Genomic DNA, 13,986 nt, shown 5'->3' on the forward strand with positions numbered 1-13,986 from the left:
CATACTTGTCATCATAAACCAGTTCTCAAAAACAAAATTTCTTGAGATTGTTGTTTGAGAAAGCTGAGAGAGCTAAATCTCACCCCATATCCAATATTATAGCTCCCATCACCTAGAGGCCTTGAGATTGTTTTTTTACTTTAAAAGAAAAAATGTTACATAAGCTGCAAAATACATATGTTCTTATCAATTTGGTGATAATGATTTTTTCATCTGATTCTTCCACAATTCCACAAGAGTGCATCATTCTGATCATGGGGAGTAAATAAGAAAAATTCATATAGGGAGGAAAATGGTTCAAAGTAGGGGTGTTAGCAGTTGGAAACTAGGTGCAGGAAAAGTTAGAAAATGAGTTTAATAAATGTCATTAAAACCACTATGTCATTTTAATAAAGTAAACTTACCATCTTCATCAGTTCTACAGTGAATAGGAAGGGCTGCCACTCCATCACCAACCCCTGTGAAAGCTGCTACCCTAAGGCTGTAGTTGGCAAATCGTCTCAAACCACTAAGAACTGTTGTCAGGGCAGTTGTTTTCTTTGTTTCCCACATTTCATCAGACACTAAAAATCATGTGGAAATACAAAACCAGGCATGAACATTATTATTCTATTTCTCAAGAACAATAAAAAAAATTCATATTTAATGAAGCATGAATTTAATGTCGCAGGCATGAAATAGATAGTGAGGAATAAATGGATAATTGAAAGATATCTTTAAGTATCACATGGCTAAAATAATTCAAAATTTTCCATTAACTTAAAATGGTAAGTTGAAGTTTTTGAAACTTTGCCCTTCAAATTGTGATCAATAATACTGATAATAACAAAATCCATTAAAGGTGGTATACACAATCATGCATTAAATGTAGAGTGCCAACTTATGGTATTTAAATTCAAGGTGTATGTTAAGAGTATGATGAAACATGCATGTGGAAACAGCCATTCACATGACATGACATGAAAACTTACCCATAACATCATCCGCTGGTTCATATGTTAGCTTATATCCTCTAATTATGCCATGGGCATGGGATGATGGTGGTGGCTGCCAGCTTACTTGAAGGGACTGAGGTGTTAAAGCAGCACATCTGACATCCTGAGGTGGCATGCTTGGAACTGGCAATAAAATGTGTACATTTGATATGCTCTAGTTAAATTTAATTCATTAAATTCTAGGCATAGGCACATGGAAACTGCACAGAAAAATGGAAATAATATTGAAAATGGCAAGAATTAATTTTTCAACAATGCAATATGACCTGAAATGTACATCCCTGTCAAAGAGGACATGGCGCACCACTATATCTGAGGAACCACACTACCTTTGCAGTAATTAACCAGTACGGTGCGGAATAAATGAGATCCTCATAATATCGCAAATGAATGTGGTATTTTCACATTAATGACAGGAGGTCAGCTTCTTTTAATGTGTCCCCTGTAATGCCCTAATAAGTTTTGGTGGCCAAAAAATTGTGATTCTTTTATTTCAGGTGGTGTTTCCCAATGTCATCACCCAGGATTTGAACCCAGAGCCTTTTGTCCAGCAACTTAACATCTTACTCACTAAGCTACTGTTTCACCCTTAAAGAGCCATTAGTCTTACCATGAGTGTTGAGTTTTATTCAAGATCTTATGACTAACTTTTGATGTTGGTCGGTTAGGTTGTTTTTATAGGTATGCTATTAACATTTTGAAAGTATTTGCATGGATATAATCAGGCTTTGTCATGCAATCTGAAATAGCATTTGTAAAAGATGAAACAGTGTTTCTAAATATAATAGAACATACTTTTTCAGCTAATAGTATAATATCAAAACTATTTTATTATTTACCATCCTCAATAGTTTGTGCTTCTGCTGGTTCTGAGAGTGGGCCTGCACCCACTTGATTGACAGCCTGCACCACAGCAGCATAGCGAGAAAAGGGTCTTAAGCCAGTGAGAACAATTGAGAAGTGATAACTTGACCCACTTCCTAAATGTTGATCAAAATGTGTTTGTCGAATGTCAGTTCCCCAAGAATCTTCTGGTCTCAAATTCAATCCTCTTCCCACATCTACCTTTCTTTCTCCTTCAATATCGTCAAGGTCAACATCATCTTCAACCTCTTCCACTGGATAGGTACTAAAGTTGAAATGTGTAGATCCAGAACTAAAAAAATGACATTATTTTGTTATTTTTTATTCAGTTAATTATTATTTCCAGTGGTTTAAGAAATGTTGATCAGAAACAAACAAGTCCCAAAATATATTTAACCATCAAAATCAATGAAAAATTAATGCATTTATGAAATTGCCATCAGACTTATTTTGACTAAGGAAATGAACAACTTGTTGAGGAGTTAAGTCATAAATATCTTCTTCCAAGACATTCAATGAGCAGCATTTTGTTGCTTAATTGTTTGAAAATATGCCCAATTTCCTAATAAATGTTAAATAGAGTAATAAAGTGCATATTTCTCACTTGGCATCACGGATTCCAACAGCATATGCATGAACATCTCCATGCCATGCATCGATAGGTGGTGCATTCCATGATAGACGCAGACTAGTGGAGCTGAGAGGATGTAAAATGGAATTTCGTGGTGGTGCTGAGGGCCTCTGTGGTTCTGTGCGAACTTCCAATACATCACCATATGTTCCTCTACCACCTGCACCTTCTGATGCCACTCTGAATGAGTACCGAGTAGCAGGGCGGAGTGAATCAATGCGCTTGTGGTACCACTGGCCAACTGCACCACTGGTGGACACAGGGCTCCATGGAGATTGTGGTGGCTGCCAACCATGACGGTTTGGCTGTCTATCATTTACATCACCACTCACTGGTATTTCTATCTCCACAGCAGATGACCATGGCTCTAAAAGATTATTAAGATGCATCATTTGTTAGGTCACATAATTAGATTGACGAAATGTTTCTAAAAAATTGAAATTTTACAAATTTCTTTAAGTTAATTTTAGAGGACTGTTATTCATTTTTAGTTTTAGAATAAAAAATGCTATTTTAATAAATAAGAGAGATTAAATAAATATAAAAGAGGGCTTAATTATTAAAACATTTGTTTTAATATGTAGCAGTTTCTATTTTTCCAAGTAGGTATCTACATTTATTATTTGCAAGCAGGAATTGTATTAACATGAACATTCTGACTTAAATGGCTAAATTTTTATTAAATTCTGCCTTTTCAGTCCACAAGTGCAAATCAAATGAAAATAAAAACTAATTAATATACTTTGAATATTGGCATATTTCTTATAAAGGAGTAAACTCTCACATTTACCTGAAATTTCTTTGTATTGGAGGATAAACTTCTGGACCTCAGTTCCCTCAATAGAAGCTATTCCCTGATCTCTACTACTCGCAGGTGTCATTGAAGGCTCTCCTTGTTTCCACTTCAGATCAACGTATCGGCTTCCGACCGAGGCTGCTTCTGGTCTACTAGGACTTGGAGGAGGCTCTATGGTTATAAATCAATTGAATGGATATTATATCATTTTTATTACTAATTTTAACACTTGGAAATATCACAGCCTAATAGAAAAATTTTAATTTTAGTTATGAAATATGAAAATAGTTAATCTTTTTTTCCTTGAAGTTCACACAAAAGATTTTGAAATTCATAAAATCAGGTACTTGTATTGCAAGTTTGAAGCACTTTTCCAAGCATTAATCTCAAATCTCGAATTTAATGTCATATATTCAATATAAATTGCATGTCTGAAGGACTCCATGCAAGTATACAGTCAATGCAAAATGATAATAATGTAAAAGTGAATATTTTACCTTGAACAATTAATTGTATCACTTGTTGATCTCTCCCAAAGACATTGCTAGCTTGGCAAGTGTACCGACCACCATCACTTCCTTCTATTCCTCCAATTTGCAGGGAGGATGAAGTTGTTGAACCAGATGCCCCTGGGCCAGTCTCTTGCTTGACTGAATGCCTATGAGTAGAATTAATAATTTAATGAAGTAAAATGTTCAAAATACTAATTTCTGAGTCCTCTTGATGCTGGTTAACACAAAGTAAACTCTTCTTACTTCATTACATGTAGATATTTTTACTCATGTGTATGCCTATGAAAATTTTGAAACTAAAGGGATGTAATGAATGTAAATTAAGAAAAATATCTTCCCTTAAAAACTCAGGGATGTATATCACATCCTGCTCAATCTTTTCCTGACTATTTATGCAGTGAAAATGCCGTATTGCATTAAAATTTTACACAATCTTTTTTTAAACACATATTTCCACATTGATCAAATTTACTCATTTCAGTTTTCTACATGCTCATACAAATCAAGTTAAATATTGCACTTTTCTGTTTAATAATACACATGAAATTAATATATTCACAGTCACATAAACTCAATATTGCATGAAAATGATGAAAATCAGATGATCACATCCTGAAGTAGTCTCAAGTAGTTGATTTACTGTAGTTAATATTTGCTGTGTTTTTCCTCAAAATATGTTTTTACTTGGGGAAGGGTGCATGAGTAAATGGCCAGAGAAGTAATTAATAAACTTAAGATAGAGGTTACAGATGAGTAAAGGGAAAAGAAATATGGTGAGATAGTGATACTTTGAGTTCTGTTGAGAGGTAAAATAATGATAGTTGTTAAAAAAATATGAGGGAAAAGGAGAGTTCTCCTTCCTTTGAAGAAGCGTGGGTTACAGGGAGGAGAAGAAAGTGATGGTAATTTGGGTTTCAGTCTCTGGTCCAACTGCTAAGCAACTGCTGGCCCACCTTATATCCTTCTTCCCATGCTCTTTTCCTTCTTACATATTTACCTGACACCTAATAAGCGAGGGACCTCCATTATATATTCTACCCAATTATCTCATCCAGTTACCTTCTTCTCCAGCAAAAGAAAACATGCTGCATGTCCATCGGAATTGTCTATCAAAATACAGGGTGAGTTCCTAAAGTAATGCAATTGAATTTACCAAGCCACTCCTGTCGGTCAGAGTGGGATAAAACCACTTAAAGTAGGTGGGGGGATACCAATCATTCCCGTGAAATCAGTCTTAGTGCTCTCCAAGCCGTGGAAGCGGCAGGATGTCAGTTATTTTAAACCTGTTTGCGCCAACCGTGTCACGTAAAAAATGGAATCGACGATCGAGCTACGTTACACGATTTAGTTTTGCACTAAATTGAAAAACTCTTTTGGGGAGACTAAAAAAATGGTTTGTGAGGTTAACAAGAACTCTGCTCTATCCTACTCACAAGTTTAAAGGTGGTTAAAAGCCTTTAAGGAGGGCCGTGAAGAGGTTCACAACGAACAACGCTCTGGGCAGCTGTCAACGAGCAAAACCGACCACAATGTGGCTCATGTTTGACAATTGTTGGACTCTGATCGTCGATTGAGCATCAAGATGATTGCCAATGAACTGAACTTGTTCTCTACTGTTGTGTTTCACATAGTTACTGAAGATTTAGCAATGAGGAAAGTGTGCGCCAAGCTGATGCCCTAAGTGTTGTCAGATGACCAAAAGACCAACCGAGCAGAAATTTCAAGTGAACTTTTGCAATGCATGGAAAATGAGCCTGATTATTTGGACAACGTCATCACTGGTGATGAAACCTGGGTTTTTTAATGCAACCTAGAAACAAAATGGCAAAGCTCTGAGTAGCCCAACGACCAGTCCCCCAAGACTTCTTTTTGCTCCCTTGTATTAAGGTAGCCCTACTAGGAACCTGTTTTTCATCCATAGAAGAGATCCAATTAGCTGTGACAAAAACCTTGCGAGCAATCCCCAAAGATACCTTCCATGGCACATATCAGTCATGGCAAAGTTGGTGGAAAAAATGTGTAGAGGCCCAAGGACAGTTATTGAAAGAATTTTATGCGTTTATGAAAACTGTTCCATTAATGACCTAAAAAAAATAATTGCATTACTTTCGGAATGCACCTTGTACTAACCATATTCCGTGATCAAACTTCCCCCACATATCAACCCTGTTGTTAATTAAAATATAATCCAAAGTTGATGATATAAGCCTGGTTATTTATGAAGAATAGAAAGCATGAATGTCCAAGTTCAGCTCCTCACCAACCATGGAGATGGAAAAGGAAAAATATAAATGAAGAAACTTAATTGGTTATGCTTTTGGAAAAGTATAGGAATACTCATATATTAACCATTTTCCCTTCCTAAATTGAAGAATACATTCAAACACATTTAGTGTTCTCAAAAGTCCAGATAATACAAACAAGTTTTACTTAACGTTGTCTTGAACACTCTTTAGATGCTGCTTCACCATATATGCAAGCAAGTCCCTCTCTGGTTTAAACCAAAACAATTCTAATTCTTTGGGGGACTCCAAATGTAAATCCTAAAATCTTAAATATGGTTGTTGAGACATATCCAAAGCCCTTTTTGACTTGAATTGCCTTTCTAATCCCTGTTCTTTCCTCCACCTTGGTCCACCAGCTCAGCATCAACATCCCCTATCATTTAACCATTTTAAAGGAGATTTGATGCCTCAATGAAAAGGCATAATGTGCACTACATAGAATCTCAAGTCTCTCTACCAGTTTAAGGTTGATTTTTTCTAGTGCCTATGATGGTACTGCACCTATCTTGAAGTTATAAAAGTATGCATAATGGGAAGCTAGATAGCATGCTAGGATACAGACAATAAGAAATCTTTTTCCATTCTTTCCTGTTCAAATTATTTATTTCTTTTGAGATCTATGATCATTAGGTATTCTTTCCCCATTCAACTTTTCACTCCTTCAAAGATACATCCCTCCCATTCCATTGTCTTAACACCTGTGTTAAACTCAAGTGTTCCTGATTTAACTGCAACAATTATCATAATATAGCATCACAGAGCAACATGGCTAATTGAGCCAAAACAGATGAGAGTTATTTGAAATGGAATCAATTTTACATAATTTAATGCTGCTCACCTGTAATTGGTGGATGGATTTAGAACATCGGGTCCTTTAAGCCATAATATGCTGATTGGTTGATCACCCCCCACTTCACAATGTAATGTAGCAACATCTCCCTTTCTCACAGTAATTGGTTGAGTTTGGGATGGGAAGTAAGGTGCAGCTGTGGATTAGAATATTAAATAAAAAAATATTTTTAAATGAAGTAATAAAATTAAAATATGCTTAAATTGACTCTATATATATATATATATATATATAAACCATAAACACAGTAATCAACCCGAAGGTCGGTTTAGTAGGTGATGGTAGAGTTCACCCAGTTCTAAGCCTGACGGCGTGTGAAATTCACACATCAGGGTTGGTGGGCCAGTTCCTTTCCCTGTGCCAGTTATGGTTTCCCAGGAAGATCTGGTACCCAAAAAATCACTTAGCTTGGGTGGAGCTGCAGGTGCCCAGGGTGCCTTAGCCGGGAATCGAACCTGGGCCGCTCCGGTCAGCAGTCCAACACTCTACCCACTGGACTACCGCGACCCACATATATACATATATATATATATAAATTTATTTATTTATATGTATTTATTTATTTATTTATATTTATGTATATCATAATGATGATGTGTCATATATACTCATTAATTCCATTTTCAGATTTGAGATAAATACCTACCGATCTTCACCTCTCTTTTACAAATTTGTAACACAAAACCAGTTAATTGAACATTTAACTTACAGTTAACTTTAAGATGAACCACTTTCCCAACCCCAGTCCCCACCCCATTATTGGCCTGGCACAAGTAGTAGCCTTCCTGCTCTTCTCTTGCATGTTGCACCAATAGAGAACCATTGGCCAAGATCCTCAAACTGGGTGCGGTGGGCATCAACGATGGGTTGTATGGGTATGACAGTGAAGATGATGATGAGGAAGCTGGTAAATAACTTCTTATCTCTTGATAATCTCCTGATTTACCCCCTGTATAATCAAAATAATTTATTTTAAGACAAAAACAATGATAAATAGTACATATTTTAATCTTAAACTTGCCAGATAATCCAACTGTATACATGGTTTGTATAAAAAGTATCGGGAAAAGTTTTGGAAGAGTACATTTATTTCAGATATTGCTACAATGCTTTAAAATTCTTCATAGTACATCCCTTGAGCATCGACACACCTTTGCCAGTGGCTTTTCCATGACCTGAAGGCTCCCTGGTTGGCAGATTTTGGAAGTTCTTTCAGGGTACACATGCAAGCTTCTTTGAAGCTACTTAAGGTCCCATGGTGGTATCCTTTGAGGGAGGATTTCACTTTTGGGGATAGGAAATAGTTTGCTGGCACCAAGTTGGGACTGTAAGAGCTTCAGGGAATCATTATGGTGCCCTTGCAAAAGGCTTCTCAAGATAGGCACAAGAGGTCATCTGTCAAGACCTTCAGGACAAGTTAGCGGAGATCTTTTGCATCGCCAAAATTTTCAGTGGTAGTGGTGGGCACTGTCATCTTTTCAATGCCAATTCAATCTGTGTTCATGCACACAATTGACCCATAGTCTGAATTCAGCACTTCACATGCACATAGAGAAAAAATTGTTTCCGATAATCTCTATACAAACCTTGTACATGAATCATTACTATTTTTTTAGATGTATGCACAATTTGAAAAGCACGAAGAAATCGATTTCAAAAAAGCCTATTTTTTGGAATTATATAAGTGGTACCAAGTTTCGTTCAGTAAAAATATAAAAAAATACTAGACACAGTTATGAAATATTGTGTAACATGTAAAGTATTTTCTATTTAACTGTTATCTAAACCTTCAATTCTATATAAGATTTGGAACTGCAAACCAACCTGTTTTCCTCTAAATTTATAAACCAAATTAAACTAATTTCCCTTCATAAGGGATATTTTAATGGAGTAGGTAGGATATAGGGTACTTATTCTAAGGTAAATCTATAATTTTAAAATTGATTAGCCAGAGAGCTCCAGCTGTGCCTAGCTATTTAATGTATCCACTTGTCATGGATAATAATTTGACTTCAAGATTTCTACTGGCACAATTACGATCAAAAAGAAAACATAATTAAAACTCAATAATGGAATTGGAACTCAATTTTGGGTGCAGTTGAGACAAGTTGAATCATGAACATTCAATAATGATACACTATGGCTATTTTAAAAGTATAGCAAACTAACTTTTTTGCTCAACTGTTATGTTAGATTTAAAAAATGTTATCTACTGATTACCCTTATATATATATATATATATATATATATATATATATATATATATATATATATATATATATATATATATATATATATACACACATATATATATATTTTAAACAATAAACACAGTAATCAACCCGAGGGTCGGTTTGGTAGGTGATGGCAGAGTTCACCCAGTACTAAGCCTTATATATATGTATATATATATATATATATATATATATATATGTATATATGTATATATATATGTGTATATATATATATATATATATATATATATATATATATATATATATATATATATATATATATATATATATATATATATGATGATTTCGTCGACGTAACAGGGAAGTGTTGAATAATAAATTGGACAGCAACAAACATTATTGAAACACATAAAAAGATCACTCGCACGTTATTTCTTGATCATTTCAACAGAATTCTGCTCCGTCTTTATTGGAAGATATAGAAGTAAAGAAATTACGTGAGTGATCTTTTTATGTGTTTCTATATTGTTTGTTGCTGTCCAATTTATTATATATATATATATATACATATAAATATATATATATATACATATATATACATATACATATACTCGTATATACATATAGGTATATATATATATATATATATATATATATATATATATATATACATATACATATATATATACATATACATATATACATATATATATATATATATATATATATATATATATATACATATACATATATATATATATATACATATACATATATATACATATACATATATATACATATACATATATATACATATATATATATATATATATATATATATATAAATGGAAATGGAAATAAGGAAAAAGGATAGGAATGCATATGGGGGACAAACACGGGAGATGTGGGTAAGGAGGAATCAAGCAGATCACAAGTGCAAAAATATTTCTTTGACCGGAACTTAAGCACCGGATCTTTCCACTGCCAGACTCCAATGCTCCAAACACTTGAGCTATGATTCAATTTAATTTTATCTGGTCCAGAATGTTCCACTGCCAGTGCTATTAATTAGTGTTGTTAATTTACCTGAAGACTTACTAATTTCCGCCAAAAGTTTGGGTCATAATCAATTAAATAAATGAGAAATTTTGTCTCACAATTATCAGCAGATGACTCGATACTTTAAACTTGGTTGGTAATAGCCATCCATTCTTGGAGATATTTTGTGTAATAGTCAACCTCATGGTCTATTTGAAAGCATCTATTCTCCAATTTTCTCCAACTTTGCCAGAATATGCCCAGATATATGTACTTTGAACTTCTTAATTTATAATTAAAGTTGTGCACAAAATGTAAACTCTGACCAATTGGAACTATTTAAGTCAAGAATAAACGTTCTTTTGACAACATATGTTTGAAGAAGTAAAATAGACAGTTTTTACTTTTACTGAAATTCTATAATTCACTTTCTATACACTCGAAAAATTGAAAAGAAATTAGAGGTTTTACTATTCAATGATGTACTAAAGGATGGAGAAGATACCTGTTGCCTTTTTCCATACAACAGTTGGCTTAGGAACTCCATCTGCTTGGCATTGAAGAGTGGCATCTTTATTTCGTGCAACATTTGTATCCTCTGGTTCAACTAGCCATCTCGGAGGAACTGTTCAAGACAAAGAGATACAGAGTAAAAATTTGATGCAAAAAGTTGCCCCTGGAATAAAATATAAATAAAATCAATAGGATGCAGATTTAAATTCCTTAAATCATTCAATTTGGATGGAATAGAATGCAATAACACACTCAAGATAAAAAATTTACATCAATGCAATCAAAGATTTTCAAACAGAGAGTTCAAATAAATGATTGAGTATGTAAAAAACATCAAATAAATGACAACAAATATTATTTAAAGGAATTTATGGAAAGTTATTATGTTCAAATTAATATTAATGAAAAATTCAAGGTATAAAAATACAAATATAATTGTAAAAGAGATTTTTAAGTCAAAAATGTATTTAAAACCTTAAATTCTTAAGACAAAATATGCATAATAATGAAAATAGTAGGTAAAAATAGGATACTACTAAGGTGGTTGAGTTAAACATGCGATAAAAATGAAGTTTTTTAAGCTTCAAAAGTGGAAAACAACATGCCCAATTCTACCATGCCAACATGCTCAAAATTGGTATTAAAACAGGAAAAAAAATAAAAGAGTGCACAAGTTACCTTTTATAACAAACCTTAAAAGAGAGAGTTGACCATACGGTGCCATGTTAGTCCATAGTTTTTCCACCGATTTTGGCAGTGCAACCAAAAATTGATTGGAGATCTAACAACCCAAGATTGAAAACATAAATAAAAAGCATACTAAGGCATACTAATTTTATTCAATATATTCAGAGAGAATCATTGTGAAACCATTGTATGCAATAATGTGTAAGACAAATAGTCAAAAAGGTTTACAACATTTAAAGAAGGCATAATAATTGACATGCAACATTTGATGCGACATTCATAATAGGAACACTCCGATAAACGAGTTGTAAAAAGAGTAAATGTAATGATTTGACAGTAAATGATTTGATTATAGTCTTAATAAAACCAAACCCATATATATGTAAATATTTGCAATAATCTTCCTTTCTTTAGATTCTCAGGATGTTGTAAAATATTTTGTAATGTTAAAACTGAAATGAAAATAATGTAATAAGTTTTATAATGCTTCTGAGTTTATCTTAATACAATATATACCAGGAGCCATCACTAAAAAAGTATTCCATACTTAAAAGCATAAGCTAAATATTCTGTAGAACCATTTCAATGTTAATTAAGAGATGTGATTCTGTTTCTGTTTTCATTTCATTTCGCTAACTAGTATGATGATAAGTATTAGCATTTGATAATTGCTAAAGAAATAAAATGAGTTTTCACATATCATCTATAGAAATATAAATAATTAAAATATAAATAAACAAATTAATATGCATAAATAAATAAAAATAATTTTTTAATGATAAACTACATTTATCAAATTTTTTATTTATTTTTTCTCAGATTATCATAATTTTTGTAGCAAGTAAAGGCAAATCATATTAAAGGTCCGTAAAGAAATTGAAAAATTAGAAGCCAGTTGTCATTATGGAAATAAAAAATGGTAGCCCTTGTGGCACCAATTTTTTCTGAGATTTTTTTTTCATTAATTATTCTGAGTATTTGGTAATTATATTCTTGTCTTAGTGAGTCTTGTCTGGTCTCTTATGTATTTTATTTAGCCTGGAAATAATAGATGAACACAAATAAAGGCAATCAAAGTTATTGAAAAAATCTTTGATTGGAAGCTAATTTTCATTCTAACCTTTGAGACTAAAATTTTTAAGTAATGCTTTTAAATCACTTCTATTTCAATGAAGCTATGATACAATTCCTCTAACGCATGTTTAGATTTTTTAGGACAACCACTTGACTTCCCCAATTCTGTGTTAAATAAAGGCTCAGGAAAATTTCTTCCTGTACAGAATTTTACTCTACGAAATGTATGTATGTGAGCAAGTTGTTATTATTTACTCCAATTCCCACTGTTAATTATTTTTTATCAATTTCAATGCAAATTTATTTCAATAAAATTAAATACCACATCAATTTATTGGGTTTTATAAGAATTATTCTCGCAAATTTTTTTCTACTAAAACTTTGAATGTGATGAGAAATTATGCTCAGAATAAGGTGTGTACTTAATAAATTCATTTAAAAAATATTAGAACTGAATGCCAAGGGAAACATTTTGCATTATTTAAATTTCATTATATGAAGTTAAGATAGTAGTTTTTACTCTTTGCACAGTATGTAACAGATTATTTGGGAAGTTTTGCCCCTCCTTTTTCATTATCAACTTATGTTAGGGTAGATCCTCAGGCATTGTAGGAATGTTATTATTTTCGTTCTTCCAATCGATCAAAAATGCAAAAATAGTTCTGGTGAAGCATTTAAGGTCACATTTTTCCATCCTGTGATTTCAAAAGAGTAGAAAGGAAAGTCAAGACCACTCTCTCCGATGGCAATCAGTTTTAGAAATATTGCAGTCATAAAATCTTGTCTGACCTAGGACCCAAGAGCTACCTATCTCCCAGATTTCAACATCTACCAAGAAATGATTCAGGTATAGATAAAAATATTATAAAATTCATGAATGCCACTGTCATAATCTTTTGCTATGACTTTCATTTTCATTGGTTCCAATATTCAATATGGGTATATGTCAAGGTAAACTAAAAATATATATGTTGTGTTGAAATGAAAAATTCATCACAAATTGTTTGCTCACAGGTAATTAATGAAACCTTTTCTGATTAATGCCTTTTCAGCCCAAGTTCAAGGCATTGCAATTTATGCGTGCAAGCCACTTTTAGGAGATTTTTTAATATAATGTGATGGACGTATTTATGGATTATTATTTTATATTCTCTATACAATCACCTCATAAGAATTATGTGTTTGCTATTGAATTTCAATTTATACAGTATGCTTTGGTGGCCTCAACTCTTAAAGAATGCATAACAGTATTTCACTCTTCATGTCGTTGCTATATCCATTGATGCTTCAAATCTGACAATTAATATGTCAAAGAGAAATTAAACTTAAACTCTCACCTTAAGTGACCAATTTAACTTCATATAGTTAATTTTAATTAACTGGGATTTAAATCCATTCATGAACATTAATAAATAATTTAGGGTAAACTTATGGATGAATTATGCATATGGCATTATGCTAAATTATTAACTTTGAATAAAATTGAGGACATTTTTACAAATTCTCATCAAACGCGTATACTTTCAAAGTCTGTTTATTAATCTGA

General features: G+C 32.8%; 1 protein-coding gene across 1 annotated transcript in view; it reads right to left on the reverse strand.

Moving 5' to 3' along the window:
• Window positions 1-13,986, reverse strand: part of Dscam2 (Down syndrome cell adhesion molecule 2) — a 429,928-nt gene that overhangs the window by 26,056 nt on the left and 389,886 nt on the right. The window contains exons 14-22 of the mRNA XM_071587152.1: window positions 10,672-10,791; window positions 7,643-7,882; window positions 6,922-7,069; window positions 3,784-3,944; window positions 3,281-3,457; window positions 2,464-2,857; window positions 1,835-2,151; window positions 972-1,118; window positions 405-563 (exon numbers count right to left, since the gene is read on the reverse strand). Of these exons, the coding sequence (XP_071443253.1) occupies window positions 405-563; window positions 972-1,118; window positions 1,835-2,151; window positions 2,464-2,857; window positions 3,281-3,457; window positions 3,784-3,944; window positions 6,922-7,069; window positions 7,643-7,882; window positions 10,672-10,791 (1,863 nt within the window). The remainder of the gene's footprint in view (window positions 1-404; window positions 564-971; window positions 1,119-1,834; window positions 2,152-2,463; window positions 2,858-3,280; window positions 3,458-3,783; window positions 3,945-6,921; window positions 7,070-7,642; window positions 7,883-10,671; window positions 10,792-13,986) is intronic.

The sequence above is a fragment of the Hetaerina americana genome, unplaced genomic scaffold, assembly GCF_022747635.1.
Source record: "Hetaerina americana unplaced genomic scaffold, ioHetAmer1.1.p SCAF_3, whole genome shotgun sequence".
NCBI classification, from domain to species: Eukaryota; Metazoa; Arthropoda; class Insecta; order Odonata; family Calopterygidae; genus Hetaerina; species Hetaerina americana.